The sequence below is a fragment of the Python bivittatus genome, unplaced genomic scaffold (assembly GCF_059951505.1).
Source record: "Python bivittatus isolate LINGU-HERP-01145 unplaced genomic scaffold, Pbiv_v1 ctg000700_np1212, whole genome shotgun sequence".
NCBI classification, from domain to species: Eukaryota; Metazoa; Chordata; class Lepidosauria; order Squamata; family Pythonidae; genus Python; species Python bivittatus.
Genome location: NW_028277098.1, coordinates 48,676,139 through 48,695,520, shown reverse-complemented (window position 1 = coordinate 48,695,520; position 19,382 = coordinate 48,676,139). Strand labels below are relative to the sequence as shown.

The following is a 19,382-nucleotide window of genomic DNA, read 5'->3' as shown; positions in this document are numbered from 1 at the left end:
GATAATGAAAGCAGTGAATGTTCTGTTTGGATAACTACTGCTATTTGTAGTTTTGGTCTTGCTTTTCCTTTGTTACAAAACCATTAATGCTTCAGTGGAATAACTGGAAATTGCAGCCAGCTGAACCAAAAAGCAGAGACTCTGAATCATAGGGTTGTATCCATGTTGGAATTTCGTTATGAATGGATCACTAAAAGGAAATAATGAAATTAAGAGCATAAAGAATTCCATTAAAACTGACCAAAGGTCAATTTAGTTAAACATTTTGCTTCTGATTGTGGTCCACCAAATTCTGGAGCTCCACAATCTTGGAGCAAACAGCTGACTGGTATTCACTTAAGCATCAAATTTTAAAATGGCAATGCTCACCTTTTACATTTGCTGAGTATTGAATATACTGGGCAATACCTTCTTGGTGAGGAAATGAGGAATGAGATAGTGGAGCTATAATGGGAAGAGAAACTAAACCTATGCAGGGTTCATTTCTTTACTTACTTACTATGCCTTGTATGTTGTTCAACTGGCACCATCATGGGGTGAGGGTAATTCAATCCTTATTGTTCCCAAATGCTTTCCTGATGAGCCATGCCCTCATAGCTCTTCATAAGACCAAGAAGAAGGGGGAGGTCTGGATTTCAATGGGCAAACTGTTCTATAGAAGGGGAGCATCAGTGAGAAGATTCAACTATGGGGTCCCTGTAGTTGGCATTTTTTGTGTGTCCATGTTTCTTTGCTCATCAGTTGTATATACTGTTTCATAATTTATTGAAATCAGCTTTTGGATATACAAGTTAATTTCCAACGATACATTCCAGCTATGTCATTATCAATCTTCATATTAGAGCTCATTAATAAATCATAGATCTCCAGATACTGAACCCTTAATTCACCTTTTGGCTACACTTAGTAGAAGATTCCCAGACCTGACTAGGTTAGATTAGAATTTTTACTGCAAACCTGCAAACAGTTCTTTGCTCATTTCAGTACAAGGAAGTCAGAGACCATATATATTTATGCTCTAGGCCTTTCCCTCCCACTTTTCCAGATTAACAAATAATTGGTTATTCTCTTGATGGCCTTGGAAAGCAGCTGCTGATATGTTTATGTTACAGTTCTCTCTAGCTTGGGACTCACTGGTTCTTACTTCACTAGTTTCAGCCATTATGCCTTTAGCCCTTATATCCTCCTTCTCTATTTTTCTCCTTACTCTTCCCTGCTGAAACAGGACATGTCAGTATTTCTTCCATCTCTCCTGTTTGTGGGCAACAAGAGGTTATTGGGCCCCTCCTTGCATTTTGATTTGTTCTTTGATTTATGCTGGTGAGATCTCCCTGTTCTCAAGCTTCTCTACTTTTTTCTCTTCATGACTAAGGAATAGCAGCAAGGGGAATATTTACATTTCTTCTATTTATTCATTAGGAACTCCTTCATCTTGGGATGGGACAGTTTCTCTCTCTGGTCTTACAATCATTTCCTGAAAATTTTTGATTATGGCTTTCTAATTTGCTTCAATAAAAAATACTTATCAGGTCATCCTGAATTTCTTATGAGATTGCCTCAGTGATTCCAGACTTGCTTCTTGGATTGACAGGTCATTCAACAAATGGTGAAATTCAAGAACAAGTTGTATATAAAGAACAGTTTTCAAACTCTCTTCCAATTCTTTTTTTCTTCCTGCCCTACAAAATAGGCTCCCTCTTTGAGGAGGCTATCTTGTTTCCGCCTGCCTTTTGTTTTTGCAATGGTCAGATATGCTTTTATCTCACTTTTCACTGTGTGAAAACTCTCATAGTTGGAGGAGGAATGTAAAGAAATAAATATTCTGACTTACTTGAATAAGCCTGTGAACTAAGTTCTGTGAACTAAGAATGTAAGCAATATGAATCTAAAAATAAGAAAAAAATTGTTCCACCTGATCTGGCATTGTATTCCAAATTCTTGGGACTGATTTGGACCTCTATACTGTATTCAGCTGGTGTCAATGCTGAAAAATCCTTTTGACCAAAAGCTCCTAGTTAAAAATGGAATTTATTTTGGTTGGGAGGAGTTGCCTAGAAACAAATGCATTGGGAAGGAGATTGTTCTCAAATTCTGTAGTGGTTTCTAAAAGCAGAATTCTGAACCTGAAATTGGAAGTATTAGCCTGTACAACAAAAGGGTGGGTGGGATCTGAATGATGGAAGATAGGCTAAGAAGTAAGCTGAAGAAAGGTTTTGGGGGCCTTGGAATCCCACTTCCTCCCTTCTCAGTAAAGTGAGTCAACAGAGTGGTCAGTGCAGTGAAATTACATTTATTTGGGAATTAAAGTCCCAACACATCTGGAGAATATCAGGTTGGGGACAGGATAGTCTAAATTGCTTGAAGCTGTGAATTATGAGACCATTTGAAAATCATGAGATGGAATGGTTATAAGGCCAGCATACAATAGTATATTCAGGTAGCGATGCCAGTTCTATCAATTTTTTAGGCAGGTTACTTTACTCCACTCCTTATTGTACCAGCTAGTACAGTATTTGGTGACATGCAATGTCATCTCTGAAGTATTACTGCAAATTGAATCATTCCAATACACAAAGGAAGTGGGGAGAATAAGCTGTGATGTGGAAAGCTAGGGAGACTATGTGTGTCACAGGTGCCCCTGTCAATCATAAATGCATGCCTAGGGAGGACAGGAGGCTTGAAAGGGAATTGAGTGTGACCAGAGAGCACTATTGATTGCTGGACTTGAATAATGCGATGGCTCTCAAGCAAGCCAATTAAAGGCTGCCTCGAGTTTAGAATTGGGGTGTGATCAATACAGTTAAACTGATTAGGGAATGTGGCTACAAAAATCTGGAGAAAGATTAAGGATGGAACTGGGGCAAGAGAGGCAGATGCATTTCTGCAATGCATGCAGTCATTGTGGCTGTAGCAGCAGCCTCACACCTGCAGATCTCCAGCAAACCGAACAACTCTTGAATGTAAACATACAGTATAAGGCTATATAATGCTTTTGTGACACATTTTTCACAATGGAGAGTAGGAGGGAGGAAGCTGTTCCATAAGCTGCTAAGAGCTTTATTTCTATTTGCTTCTCGGGTTATTTAATCATGAAAAATGTGACTGAAGTAAATCCTGACTTTATTTATTTATTCGAATGATATTACACCATGCATTTTAAAGTATTTTATAGCTCTTAAATCATGCATAAGGTGGCATTTATATGTATGTATGTACACACACACACACATATGGTTGTGTATTTATGAGTTTGGAGGAGGTGAATGGAGTTCAGAATAATGTAGTGCAAAATGTATTGATTGATACAATTGCACTAAAAATTCATTGTACTGAATAGTTTGTTTCCATTTTAAAGCTACACTATATGAAATCTGAACTGTGGGAAGTGTGAAGAAATTGATGGTTGTTATATGTACTATTGTTTCCTTTTTGCAACTTTTTGAAGTTTGGACAAGTTGAATTTCAAGCTTTGTAATTGGACTGAATAGTTTTCCCCTATATTCTCTTTCTGTCCCTTTCTGTCTTTTCAATCTATACCCAGAATTTTACTCATGCAGTTTACATTTTATTTTGGAACTAACAGTCCAAATAAAACAGAAATTAATTCCAGTGAAACAGTAAAATTATTATTAGTCCAAATCAAAAGGTCCAGCAGAGGAAGAGAAAGAGGAAGAGAAGAGCTGATCAGAACTTCTGAAAGAATACATTTCATAGATTGGGAATAATGGAAGTAATGCCCTATGGCGGGTATCCAAAATAGCAGGCATCTTTAAGAGTGTCTCTCCTATTAACTCTAATCATTGAAAGGATCCATAATTCAACAGGCAGATCCTCAAGACCTAAGGAATTCAGGACTTTATAACTTAAAACAAATACTTGAATGCATTAGGATATTACATGTGATGCAGCCAGCCTGCAGGCTCCCTATTGCCAGGGGATCCCCAGGCCTGTTGAAAAAAAAACGGTTTGAGGCCTTTCCGGAAGGTCACAAGGGTTGGGGGTAACTTCATCTAGGGGTGGGGCAGATATTCCAGAAGGCAGGTGCAGTGGCACAAAAGGCTCATCTCCTAGGTCCCTTCAGATGGAACCCCTTAGCAGATGGGACCCACAGCATGTCTCTCCTGCTGGACCTGTTGGGATGGGTAGATGTAATCAAGGAGAGGTGGTCCCTCAGATAACCTGGCCCCATGCCATGTACGGTTTTAAGAGTCAAAAACAGCACCTTAAATTGAACCTGGAAGCCAACTGGTAACAAATGCAGCTCACAGAGCAGAGTTGTAATGTATATCCTCCTAGGGGCACATGTACTGCCTGTGCTGCTGCATTTTGCACCACCTGAAGCTTCCAGATGCTCTTCAAGGGCAGCCCATGTAGAGTGTGTTACAGTAGTCCATTTGGGAGGTGAGCAGGACATAAGTACCCTCAGAGTAGAGCATCACAATCCAGGAAGAGCCGCAACTGGTGCACAACACAAAGTTGCACAAAGGCCCTCCTGGTCATGACTGCCACCTGCTCCTTGAGCAGGAGTCATAAGTCTGGAAGGACCCCCAGATTGTGCATTGGGTCTGTTTGGGGCAGTGCCACCCTGTCCAGTACCAAAGATGGTAACATCCCAGATTTGGAAGGTCCTAAAACCCAAAGCCACTCGGTCTTGCCAGGGTTCAGTTGAAGCCTGTTGTTTCTGCTCCAGACCTCCACAGTCTTCAGGCACCAGGACAACAGCATCGTTTAATTCACCAGGGGCAGAGAGATATAAGATACCTCACCCCATGGTGATGGATGATCTCTCCTAGTGGTTTCAGGTAGATGTTAAACAGGAGTGGAGACAGCACCGAACCCTGTGGCACTCTACATAGTAGGGGCTGAAGGCAGGACCTCTTACTCCTGATCAACACTGCATGGCCCCAGCAGCATTGTAACATCTGAATGCATATCCCAAATAAATAAACATTGCATGAATGCAAGGAAATGGCTTGAACTAATACCACTTTGTATCACTGGAGAATCTGTCTTTTAAAGAGTTTATGATTTAAATAAATCAAGTAAGTCTAGAAGGAAAGATTTATTGTTATTCCTACCACCACAATTACAGAGAGGCACAATCAAAACAAGGTAAGAGCTTGGTAAGAGCTGATGAGCAGATAGGAAATTGAATTAAGTGGAGCTGGACAGAGCTTTGAAATAGAGTTAAACATATTGGAATCCACCAGTGCCAATTTAATGCAATCTTCATTGTTCTTGAATGCATAATACAATGAAGTACTCTTTATAGTTTATAGCTGGCTATTAATTCATTGCTTGTTTGTGTTAGGACACTTGCTTGTTGTTGTTGGCAAGAACCTAAGAAGCTCTCTATCAGAACAAACAAAATCCAACATCCTTCTTGTTTTCTACCAGATATTTATGAAAAGCCCACAAAAGTGAAGAAGCAAAAACTACATATTTCATTACATGAAAATGAGTGGAGCAGGAATTTAGTTCAAATTGTGCATTCAAAGAAAATTTAACTCATGTTGATTACTCTTTCAATCAATCATGTTGATTACTTTTAGTTCCATTAAAAATAGTCTTAGTGATTTATTACCATCAGCAAACAGGTCTTTTGCCTGTTGTTGAGTTAAAGTATTATTCACCCCTCAATATTGGTATGAAATTTGTTGTCCCGTTGCCAGTCCCTATCCTGCTTCTATTGCATCTGTTCCATGTCACTCCCATATTGTGATGTTCTGATTATTCGCATACAACATGTGATAAGCAAAATGATCGGTTGAGTCCTCTGGCTTTGCTGCTCTCCTTCAACACCATTACCAGCTGGTGGGAAAAGCATCAATCAGAGCATTGCAACAGGAATGGGGTGGGCCTGACTGAAAAATCTGCCCATCATCTCTAGACTCTGTAGATCTCTGGCCTATGTCCATAACACTCATCCACTCCATTCTGTCATAACCCAAGCTGAATAAATTAAACAAAATAACAAAACAAAACATTTAAGGAAGCTGAGACACTTTTGCTTAGGATTCCTCTTCTTTTAATTTTTTTATACAGGCAGCATGCTACCATATTCTTTTCTGGAGATGATGGAAGAGGGCGGTCCCATCAGTTCAATTTTATATTATTTCTCCCTACACCATAACATTATCTCACTGTTATACTATTGTCCTGGTTTGCTATTTCTGCCTTGCCCTAAGCCAGAAAGATAAAGTTCTGGTAATATGCAATGTTCCAGTGCACTATTTTGATGGACAGCAGAATGGTGCTAAACAAGGCAGACCAGAGAGCAGAACAATGTGACTTAATGGGCAGCAAACTACAAGAGATTTTGCACATCTTCTGGCTATTGTTGGATCCTGCTGGCTTGAGGAGGAAAACACTAATGCTGATACAGCTAACGATGACTTAAGCCTATCTCACTCATGGGCTGGGGGTGAGATGAAGGCAAAGTCATTGGAATCTGGAAGAAAAAGATGTCACCAGGGCAAGCCTTTATAGTAGTTAAGTGCAAGTGGTGAAATGTCCATGATAAGACTTCTGTGCCCCTGGCAAAGCTACCTTGAAGTTCCCCATTACTTCTGTTTCTCAGTGTGGAATATTCCAGTTCATCGCTGGAGTCTAGGGGCTGAAACCCATTTGGAAGGGGAACTTTCTCCCTAATCTCAAATGCACAGGCGCTTATGCTTACTCAGTGGCATAAGGAGTGGCAATCTGCATGTGCTCAAATGCACATCAACATTTGTAAACAAGGAAATATTTGTAAACAAGGAAAATATCTTCACACTTGTTTGGGCATTCATTCTTATAGCTTCCTGGATATACATTTGCAAACTTCTGAGATTCAGACTATGTTGATGCATGGGTGAAAGTCAAATCTGGCTGTAATTATTCCTTAAATTCTGTAATTGAGTAACAGGTTGCAGTATCTGCCTTCCTTTTATTGACTTGAAACTGAAGGCAGCTGCCCTTTATCCTCTTGACTAGGAAATCTTTTAAATTAACTGTGACAGTTCTTATGAGAAATGTCCTGCAGAGGAGTAATGCAAGGAGACTCATAACTGTTTAACAAATGACTGTACCAAAGTGACAGGCAAAAAGATAATCCATTTCTTTTACAGGGGCTGTCATAGCCAAACTAAGAAAATGGTCTTGCTGGAAGTTTGGAGGAGATGAGGAAAGGCATTAGCTTAAAATATTTATACTGAAGAATTTCTCTTCTGTTTAATATCAGTATGAAAGATTCAATGAAAAGCCCAAGCAATGCTGATTTAGGACATCCATCGAGGGAGGTCCATTGTGGAAAGAGAGCAGCCTGCCTGAATTTTTAACAGCTGCATAGAATCAGGGATTTAAAAAAAATGTTCATTAGAATTGTAACTTCTGTTTATTCTGGGAACCAATGTAACCTATACTTCTGTCTCCTCCAGTTTTAACCCACAACAACTTTGTGAGGTAGGTTGGTCTGTGAGAGACTTATTGGCTCTCAAAGTGACTTTCTGTTGCTGAGAATGAACTTGAAGCTGGATTGCCTCAGTCCTAGTTTCATACTTTAAATTTCCACACTGCTCTGGCTTTTAATCAGAAAGAGCAGGCATGAACAGGAATTGACCTTGGTATCCCAGGGCTTAAGTCACTGCCTCACTAGAATTCACCACTGGACTCCTTTTCAACCAGATGAGCAGTAAGGCACTGCCATCTAAATTTGCCACAGTGTCCCTGATGTAGCCACGGTCCTGGCATTGGGTGAAATTTAGATCATGGTCTCTGCAACGTTTTCACTGACATCATCTTCTTTAGCAAGAGCCTCTTCAGATCTACAGCTGTCCCCAGGAGTAAGAATAGCAACACAAAGAATCTTAGAATCACCATACACTTGGAAAGTGTAGATGATCTAAGGAGATATCTAAAACTTCCTGAAAGGGATCCGAGATTATTTTTCTAGCAACACATTTTTCTGTTCCTCTCAGTGCCTAATTCTGAATATCAGTTTTCATTGTTGAAACTAATTGGCATTCATTTGCAAAATATGCTACCAATTACGTCCCGCATTGGACTCATAAATTGGCATTAAAGTAATATTGCAACATTTTTAGACTTGTTCATGAACTAGTATGATATGATTAAACCAATGGGGTGGAATTAGAGAGGCCCAGATTTGAGTCCCACTTGATCATGGTGTTCACTAAGTGACTTTAGGCCAGTAACCATCTGTCAGCTCAACAGATTAGTTCTTATGAGGGTAAAATGATAGATGAAACTGCATATGTGCTTGCTTGCTAAGTTCCTTGAAAAAAAATAGGATAGAAATTAATACAAACAAACTCATACAAGTATGTCAGTGATAGATACTGCTGGGTTTGTGTGTGTGTGTGTGTGTGTGTGTGTGTGTGTGTGGTATGTGTGTGCAGGTGGACAGTGGTCACTTTCAGATTGATTTATTATGCTAAAAAGATTTCCACTCTGGTTTTCATGTTATTTTAATAGAAATGGCAGTGTGACCATATATTACAAGTGGATGGATATATCACCACAAACTTAAAAATGGTTCCAGGGCTCATAAACAGATTTGCAACAAACTGGAAATGCTGTATGAATTTCGAATTCCTTTGTAGCACAGTTGCAGCAGGAAACATAGATTTAAAATACATCCCAGTCAGAGCTTCTGATAGAAAGTACTTTAATAGTCTTGACTGTAAATAAACATGACAGACCTCTCTGGCTTGCTTAGAGGATGAACAGCCATATTAAAAGATGTATAAATGACTGTGCGTCAAAAGCACAAAAGGATAATATGAAGCAGAACTGAGGTGCAGACTCAGTAATTTGGGTTTGCTCGTTTTCTTTGCTCCTTCAGTGGCTGGAGGCAGTGACCCAATAAGAGAAAGTGTGAACTCAGACTACTGGCTGAAGTGTGGTGGCTACATGTCTACTTTCAGATGGCTAGCTAAGTTTAAAGGTGAAGTGGGATTAGAACAAAAATCTTCACATTTGAAGGTGAATTTGATAAGAAGGACCTTTTCTTTCTTTTGAACAGAGAGTGTTGTATTCAAGTAAAAATAACTTGGACTGTCCTGATTTTATTTGCAGACCCTATGAACTTCAGAACAAAGGTCTAACTGTAGGAGGATACATTTGATCCCAAACTGAGAAAGTTCCTATAAGAGGAACATCTTGGAGACAGTTGTCTCCAGTTTCAGTTTGGTCGAGCAACTGTTTATTTTATTTAAATAAGGTAAGTGTCCAATGTGCTTTCTGAATGTATATTGAATCTCTTTCTTTAATTCAGTGCCACTGATACTCATGGATCAAGGAAATCCAGATATGATTCACTATAATGACTTTAAGGTTTTCAGCAATAGGTCATTCACTCACACTTCCCTTAAGTGCAGAGGTATCAGCTGCTTTCAGAAGTCTTATATTCATTTTCAGATTTTTCTTATTTAAAAGGATTATTTTAATGGAAAGAATAGCCTGAAATGTGGAATTTGGAGATAAGGCAGAAGAAGAACAATATAGCAAGCAGGCCACAAGGCCAAGGAGAAGGAACATTTTTTATTAGGAGGGGTCCTGGAATCAGATCCCAAGAATTGGCAAATGAGTGAAATAGCAAAGAAAACAGTAACACCTAACCCATTTATTATGACAGAAAGCTAATGCCACAATAACCTGTTTCAAGTTGTCACAAGCTTGCTTTTTACTTTGACTGCAATATAGATCTCTTTCACAACTGCTGGAATTGGATATTGCATGCTGTAGTTATGTGTGCACAACGCATGAAATCACAGGTTCTTAAACTTTATGATATTACAACCCTATTAAAAGATAAAATGATTTTGTGCAACCCTCCCCCCACCTCCCCCCCCCCGGAATAAAATAAACGATTTCATTGGTGTTATGGTTGGGCAAGAAATATATATAATTTACTTTTAATAATTAAATTTAAATCTGTATAGCTAATAAAACATTGATTCAATCATACAGCTTTATAAAATAAAATATCATTTAAACTAAGGGAGAAAAACAATAAAATTGGGAAGGATAAGCATGCTTACTGTTGTATAATTTCTGCAATCTGGGTTTTATTTTGAAGTTAGCCACTATCATTCACGGAAGGAAGGAAGGAAGGAAGGAAGGAAGGAAGGAAGGAAGGAGAAAAGGTTGCTCTTAAAATGTTGGTGCTTGCAAAACACTGTTGGGCTATAAGTTGAGTTCCTTTAATATGCATAAAAATTAAGAAACAGTGACTTCTGTTGTAATGGCTGCCTAGCTATTTCCTTTCCTTCACCTTATTCTGACTTAGTTGGCAAAATTGCTGAATGGTGAATGATTTGTGACCAAACTCTCAAGTTTGCTTTAACAACTTAAATATTATGTCATTTCAACAATATATCTCATAAAATGAAGAAGCTGGCTCTCCCTCAGTCATCATGAGTGAAGAATTCTACTTCAGATAATGGAGAGGGAGGTAAGCTAGATGAATTCCTAGTCATCAGAGAGGAGGGGGCTACGGCTGCCTCATCTGACTGCTGGGTTAGATAGAGCAATATTAAGCTCAGATGATCCCTATCTCAGCAAGAAAATGTGACAAACTTTGAATTAATGGTGAAACTTCAGTCAATGTCTAACCAGATGGATGGCTGTTTTACAAGTTTGGAAAATGGTGCATCAGAGATTGTAGAGAACTTGAAACTATGAAAGCCCAAGCTATGAAACCTGATAAAGATTTGGAAGTACTGAAGAAAATTATAATTCAGAATGTGAATTGTTACCAAAGGATTATGCAGCTTAGCCTGAGGGTATTGCTCTGGAAGCCACCCCCAAAACTGGTGCCAGAGGTGTTGACTCCATCAATCAAAGGAACTGGAGAATTATCAGAGTTATAGTCAGACACATCTTGGCAACAGGCTCAGAAAGACTGTGCTAGGCTGATCTCTGTACCTGCCAGTTTTGCTTCGCATCAATTGTGCTTGCTTCAGAAATGCTGTAAAATTTATTTTGGAATTTTTGGTCTGGCTGCCATCATTCCTATCATTCGTCACTAGAATACAGCAATGCAACCTAGAAAGAGAGAGTTTGCTCAAAAGATGTCGTCATTTCAAAGTGCAACAGCAGCTTACTCCTAAGAGTCCTGACAAGGATAGATCACCAAGACAGGAGTCCTGCTGTGCGAAGAGGGTCATGATCACCCCATTATGTAACCAGAGCTCTAAAAGGTTGTATTTAACTAGATATTGACCTCTACTGAACAGTGAGATTCACATAAAAGCAGACATTTGCAGGACTATCTTGATAGTAGAGAATTGCCTGATACTAGAGCCCAGTGCAATACAAGGGCTCAATCCATAGTCCCAGGGGAATCATTATTTGTTTGTTTCTAAGATTTTTATGTCACTCCATTCCTGACTGGCTCTGAGCAGCATGGAAATCTTAGCAATAAATCATAGATAGAATTGATGTAAAAAAAAAAAATTATAATACCAAGGTTCAGAATTTGCAGGTGACTCTGATCACATGCATGTTTTCTAATTTGTGTTGGAACTGAACTGAGCAAAAGTTTCTTAGGCCTTTTTTACAAGAGGCTTCATTAGCAGTAATTGGGTATAATATTGTTGTTTCTATCTTGCATTCATTTTTAAAATGTAATCCTTGTTTTTCCCACTATGCAAAGCTTAATAATTAATCTTCCCCAAACTTCACCCTTTTCTAGAAATGCTACATTTAAAAGGGCTGTGCAACACTTCAGATTCAAAGGCTGAAAGGTATTTTGGGGAGCAGTGTGAGAGATGCTCAGGTAGCATCTGCTGGCCACTCCTTAAATCAGTTACATCTTTTCCTGGGATTGTGTGGTCGCTCTCCACAGTTGCTCTGTGATCCTGTTTGGCTTAAAGAGTTGTATACAGGTCCTATCTACATTCCTCTGTGGGTCCTGAAGCCCTTTTTTGCCTTGGGATCTGAACTGCTATACAATCCTACTCCCTATTTATTGAATAATGTTTCCATTCTGTCAGACTGAAAATCACAACTCACCACTCCCAATGAAATGCTGTGGAGAACACTTTAAGGAGCATGGCTTCTTTGGGCAACTGGTGGCCTTTTGCAGTCTTGGGTTAGATTGACCAATGGTCTGACCCAGAAAGGGCAGCTTCTTGTAGAGTCCTTGGTGCTCTCTGAGTTTGATTGTTTGCTTGCAGATGTTTTATTATCCAACTAGGTAACATCATCCAAGCTCAGAGAGCATGAAGAACTCCACAATTCAATGCTGAGCAACATATATTGTCTTCTGTTGAAGCTTTTTGTGCTCACATAGGCATGGCTTGGCTAAAATGGGGAGAAGTCCAGAGTTAGTGCTTTAAGATTTCACAATGGGACCCCCAACTTTTCCTCCTTATAATTAGAGCATTAAAAAGATGGCAGGGGAAGGCTGTATGAAGTGTGACTTTGCTTCTTATTTCCTTTTTTGTCTAGTTTTATACAAACTAGAGTCATTATAGAGTTGAATGGCTTTATCCTTATAAATAAATTATCGAGCTTCTCTTGGAAGAAAAAAAAAGATGACTGACCTGGCAGAGTTAAGAAACTTAGTCTCATCCTCTCTCCTAAGAGAATTCAGTAATTTGGAATGTATGAAAGAGGAATACATGTGTGACCTGCTAAGGAGATGTCAGCTGGAGTTCTCATTTCACTCTAACAATCTTGAGGTGCCCTGAAACTCATTTCCATTTCCCATTTGCAGGAGGTGAAAATGCATTGTTTTTGTTCTGAACATAAATAAAAGATCACCAGTTCCAAAATTTGTTCTTTATCAGGGCTATTCTTTCTGACAAGATGAAAGATATTATCTGTGAGAGCTGTGAAATGAATCAGGTTTGAAGGATAGTCTGTCATCTCCAGGAATTGAGAGAAAAATACTGCAAATGTAGGAATAATTGCCTCTGGCAGGGGACAATACAGACAATGGTTATTAAAGATTAACTAAAATTAATGGAGACATCTGATTTAGATTACAGCTAATAATACGGAAGTGTTTCATTAAAATTATATTTATGCACTATGTTAATAATACTGCTATTATAGCTTTGTGCTAAAAACCATTTAGGATATTCCCATTTAATTGAAAGGGAAAATACATTTAAATCAAGATGCTTGCTCAAGGTCAGACTGTGTTAGCAAAGCTGTGGGATCTCCTAGAGGGTTAGTTTGTCTTTCGGATCTCTACTGAACTGGTTAAACACACACAGATAGATTATTAATCATAATAGAACATGGCATGGATTGGGTATAATGTGCTATATGACTCTTGAGCTGCAACCTTCACTCACACCCTTACTTGAGGGAAAGTCCTATTGACCTAACTGAAACATACTTCTGAGTAAAAAAGTCGGCAACCACACTGCTCATTTCTTTATTTTTGTTGGTCTACCTAACATCTAAGAATTTGTGGAGAATACACACAGAGAGACAGATATGCAATTCACTGATTGTTTAGCTTGCCAGCTTAGTTAAAGTTTAAACTTTAGAACAAATTAAAAGTACATAAAATTGTGGGCAAGCTTGACGCTACAAAAAAGGTGGCACAAAGAGGAAGAGAAGAAGAAAAAGTTGATGTGGATTCCAGGAAGTCTGGATGAACTGAATCTTAAGGAGTGGTGGAAGAGGAAGGAGATATAATCAAATGGGGTAGCTGCTCTAGGCATTGTATAGTGTTCTAACTATACCCAGAATTGGTGGGACAAAGTCAGGGTGGCCAATTCCCCAATTTAAATATATATATATATATATATATATATATATATATATATATATATATATTCATTCCAGTTGTTAATTGGATTTCTCCTCAACATTAGATGAAACTGGCAAGTTCTTTGTTAGACAAAAGTGAAAGAAATTTAATGAGATGCAGGACCAGGAAAACTTACTCAAGGTTATTCAAACTATGTTATTTAAGGTTTTAATCCTATACCTACTTAATGGAGTAAACTCTATTAAGCATAGAAATTTTTTCTTTGGACATATGTTTAGGATTATCCTGGTTGTTATGGTTCTTTTAACTCCATCATGTTGGGCAGTATTATTTTATGTTAATACTCCTTTCTGACATGTTATCTATCAGGAAACAGCACTGTTGTACTTAACAGGATAATTGTGCAAATGGATATCATTTTACCAGTTAAATGGATTCTTAATTCCTGCCCTGCAGACATCCCAGGAAAAGGGGTGGAAAAGGAGAGATGGAAAATCCCATCTGCAAGTAGATTTCCCTCATTTAATGTTGACTGTAGTCACATGTATCTTTTCATAAATGAGTTGACTAAGTGGCCCAAACAAAGATCAGAATCCTATATTTGAAATCATTTAAAAAATAATACATTTATTGTTCCAAAGAGCCTGTTGTCTAAAATTACACTGATCTTAAAATAATAAATAGTATTATAATAATCTTACTTAATCAGCCACATAAGAAGACTTCAGAATTCTCTTTACTCAATTTTGCATTGATTAGAACTGGTATCCCATTTTTGTCACTACAGATAAGAATCCATCTTGCTTCTGCAACTATTTTTCTAGCAATTTAGCCTCCCTTATTATTTAAGGTGTGCATAAAACTCTTTTGTGGTAGCTGCTCTTCAGGATAGACACAACATTGACATAAACCATATCCTTACACTATACAATTATAATTTATACATTTATTTGAGTTAGATAGTGAGGCATAATGTTTAATAAAGCAACAACAGCAGCAAAGAAACCCCATTAAGATAAATGAAGTAGTGCTTTCTCATAAAAGGGCACATAAAAGGTCCAAATCAAAACAGAACCAGTTAATAAACTTGAAGCACAATGATCTTGCTCTGAATCGGATTGCTTTCTGGTGTTTTCTCACATAACATTGGGGATCTGCATCTGAGCTTCCCTCATGCTTGTTGTATAATCAACAAGAGTAACCAAATTCAACAAATTCTTATAGTCCAATCTCATGCATATTTACGAGACCGAACTCCCACTGAACCCAATGAGGCTTGCTCCTGGGTAAATTAATAATATAAGGTTGCCTTTTTCATCAGTGTTGAAATTACAGACGTGAAAAGTGCAGAAGCTCTTTTAGTATTCCATGCAAAAATAATAGATGTTATGAACTCTGCACATGGTGCAAAAGAATGGCGTGCTTTTAACACTCACCTATCAAATCATGGACAAGATCCTTGATGAGATGCCCAACAATGGCATAAGCCACAGCCACCACCACAAGTGCTGCCATCAGAAGGTAAAGCACTGCCTTGGGTAAAGGGATGGCATCCCGAGGTGGGGGTTTGTATTCCTTATACAGCTGATCATTGTCTGAATCTGAATATTGGAAAAGGTGGTCCAGACCAGTGGTAAAGTTACTGGAATTCATGGATTGGCTATTGGACAAGTAACTGTCTTGCTCAGGATCCTGCAGGACACTCACCACAGAGTTGGTGGTGGCTTCAACTTGCTGCACCAGTTTGAGAGTCTTGTTGACACTGGGCAGAATCTGGGAGAGAAAAGCGCTCCAATCTTTAATTGCACTGATGTTGCAAATAAGCATAGTGCAAAGAAGGAAATGGATCCTCCACCAGTCTGAGAGATTTAAAAATATAGAATATCTATGTACTTTTTTTCTGTGCAAATCATCTGCATAGATAGCATTAATTTAAACGGAAAAGACTCTGTCTGAAGGCAATTTGCCATTCTGCTTTTACATAATGATGTATGTCGATCCAAGGGACTCACACTTTAGTTCCCAAATGCAAAAGGCATACAGCCAAATTCTACAACAAGGAACTATTCCTGGAAAGGAATTAGATGGGTCCTTCCCACTTGGCACTGATATTTTCCAGATTTCCCTTCATGATGCTAAATGAGAAAAGATAAAGAGACAAAAGTTGGTTGCTGGCTTCAATCATCTGGACACAGAATGTAATCCCCTCTTTCTCCAGTTTCTGAGGACACACCTTCAAAAGAAAAGACATAAGATAAACTGAGCTGTTAAACTGGGTACCCTTTTCAATGGCTTACTGTTAATTTAGCTCCCTAGCTGTTAAAATATTAGAGGGAGCCAACCTAATCTGAGACACTCTACAAACTGAAAATCTTTTAAAAAGGGTAAAGACTAAATGACGAAGCACCGTTCCTGAGATCAGCACCATCTCGCTTTCAGTCAGAAAGCCTTCCAATAACTACTTGAAAGCTGGGAATCCCCTCTGCCCACTCTCCTCCCTTCTTCTTTTTTTGGATCGAGCGCAGGACATGAAATGAACGAACCTCCGGTATGGTCGAAAAGAAAAAAATGCTTCTCCCCACACAGCTTCTTTATCCCGCGGTTTGCTTGGAACGGAGAAGGCTCATTCCTGCTGCCTTGATTTAACTGCCCTCCCAGACCGCCTCAACATCGATCCGTTTAGTGGCGTTGTCGAAGGAGCGTCCCTCTACTTGCGGTTTTCCCTCTGTGTCTTCTCGCACCGGCAGGCATTCAACAGTGGCGGAGCTGGCCAGAGTGCTGAATCCATTCTACCCCACCCCCCGCGTTAACCTAGCCGCCCAGGGAGCTTTGATGATGTCGACAGATTTAAACTCGCCGCTGTACTTAAATCGAGGATAAAAAAATCACACAACGACATATGATCAGTTGCCTCCTCTTTCTCTTCTCTCCCTTTGCTATTCCCTCCTCTTTTGTCTAATCCCTGCATAAACTCTTTCTATGCCAATAGGATATACGTAAATACAGGAGAGAAGTTGGAGGCTACTACTTACCTTAGCGATCATAGGTTAGCAGAGAGCAAAGAAGTCTTCGGTTGGCAAATGCATATTGCCTAGATGAAAAGATGCGAGTGATTTCTCTCCTCCCAGCAGGACAAAGACCACCTTCTTATGGGGGGGGGGGGGGATCCTCCAGGAAGATTAAGTCCTGGGGAAGAGGAATTGGGCTGCAACTCTAGACATACTTACTTAGGGGAGAAAATGTGCTTCACTTCTGGCCCCAGATTTCTTTCCATGAGACTGGGTTACAATGCATAATCTGCACTGATAGAATCCTGTACCGTAGTCAGAAAGCTTGACACAACTTCAAATGACCACAGCCACTCTTAATAGCAATATTTCTTAAGAATGGCCATAATAATTTAAATTACTTTTTTACTATGAACAAATGTGACTTAGCCTTCCAATTAAGTTTACCTAAGTATGGTCTGAATCTACTAGGTAAATTCATGATGCAATGATGTTTGAACTGGGGACTTCTTGGTTAATAATTCACACTTCTTACTTCAACACTTGCAATCCATCAGCTCTCATTAGAAATGGCAGTTTCTCAGAATGGAAATCTATGAAGTCTTTATTTTACAACTGACTTTTCTGGGCTAAATATCCAATTAAACTTATAGTTGTTCAAAATGAATCAGTGAATTGCTTTATACACATCTGAGTAAATAAGATGAGGTTGTGTAACTCTGAGCAGCCCTCAGCTTATGCAGCAGATTCTGTATTTCAGTGAGGGAATAAAAGAGGGGCAACTTGGCACTTGCCCTAAGGGCCATCACAGCAAGGTTAGGGACATACAATATATCCCATAGCATGGTAAAATATCACATATTTAATCAGGAAAATAAAGGTGGATGCAATGTGTAGAGAGCATGCAAATTTTATTTTCCATTTCTTTTTACTTTCTGTAGCCTAGATGGGGCCTCTCTCTTTATAATTCAACAGTGAAGTTTTATTGGCTTGGCAGGGCTCCCAACAAATTGATTGCCATGGTGGATCTCACTTTCAACTACAGAATGGGGACAATGCATAGAAATATTTGCTCAGGAAATAGAAATAACAAATTGTATGGCCCTAAAAGAAGCTAGGATGGGCAGGGAGAAACTGAGACACTAACAAATCTAATTTGGGGAAAACCCTTTTTCTCCTATTCCTAGTGTGGATAATCTGGCAAATCCTAAACCCTAATTTGAACTAGGATTAGATATGACTCAGCATAGACCATACTGAATGCCTTGACATAGCCTTGGTATATACGATACAAAGAAAGTAAATGCCTTTTTAGAATTGCAGTTTGCTGCTGCTGCTGCTGCTGCTTTAGTTCAAATAAGTGAGACTACTTTCAATAAACTACTTCTCCACCTTGTTACATTCATGGAACCACCTTGTTACATTCAGCAACACTATCTTGAGTAATCTGTCTGTTAGGGAAGGATGGTCTGGAAGACCCATTAAATATTTCCTGAGAACATCTGGCTCATCATTTTGTGGATAAAATAACTCACATTTACTTAAAGCAGGAACCAGATGTCCAGAGTTGACAGAGTGGTCTCATGTGATGTAACCTAAGAACTTGAGGAAATGCACAGGATTCTTTGTGATGCCAGATCTGTCACTTGTGGGCTTGACACCTGGCTGGTGCAGATTGCCATGAAGGGGACAAGGAGCTTACTAGTGCATGATGATTGGCTGAAAAAAGCTTCAGTTCACCTCTTCCTCAACAGGTCTGCCTTGGATCCTGCACTACTGCACACCTACCACCCTATATCCAACTTTCCCTTTGGGGGGAAGGTTGCAGATAAAGTGGTGGAATGGAAATTGCAAAGGACTTTGGAAAAACGTGGATTACATATATGGATCCTTGACACTCAGGATTCAAGATTCTGGGCATGGGATTAAAAAACTTTAATGATTGCCCTCACTGAAGACTTGTCGTGGGACATAGATGAAGGAAGCATGACCAATCTTGTCTTACTGGGTTTCTTATTGGCTTTCAATGCTGCTCATCAAAGTACCTTCATGGATCACCTGTGAGGTTTGGAATGGGGAGCACCATATTATTGTGATTCTGCTCCTTCCTAAGCAGGAGATTCTAGTCAATGGTTATGGGGGAGGAGAGGCCAAGCCTTCAGGCAATCCAGAATGGGATACCCCAGGGCTTGGTCTTCTCCCCCATTCTGTTTAATATCTAGTCATTTATCTCCACCCTGAGCCAAATGGGAGATAAGGTGGAAATCCTGACAGATGTCTGGAGGCTGTCCAGACACTGACATCCTGACCTGCATGGGAAGAAGCAGGCTTGGACTTTGTTTTATTTATTTTTCTGATTTTAAAAAAAAATCAGAAATGCTTAAACCATCTGGCATGGTTTTTTTTTTTTAGAGGAAAAAAATCTATCTGTTTAAATTAAGTCTATTGTTTACCCAAGAAGTTCCAAAAGCTAATGAAACCAGGCTGATGGAACCATTACAACACAAAAAAAGGAATTCTGTCCTAAACCTGAACTTAAGAACCACCTGATCTTTCATGGGTGGTGATGAATTCCACATCTGTTAAAAAAATGTATTATTTAAAAAAAAACAGAAATCAAACAATATTTTTAAAAAAGA

The 19,382-nt window shown here is 39.0% G+C and overlaps 1 protein-coding gene across 1 annotated transcript in view; it reads right to left on the bottom strand.

The window, feature by feature from the left end:
• LOC148214197 (uncharacterized) overlaps positions 1–15,562 on the bottom strand; it is a 33,088-nt gene extending 17,526 nt beyond the window's left edge. Inside the window, exon 1 of the mRNA XM_088153304.1 lies at positions 15,172–15,562. Within this exon, the coding sequence (XP_088009430.1) occupies positions 15,172–15,562 (391 nt within the window). The remainder of the gene's footprint in view (positions 1–15,171) is intronic.
• Between the last annotated feature and the right edge of the window lie 3,820 nt (positions 15,563–19,382).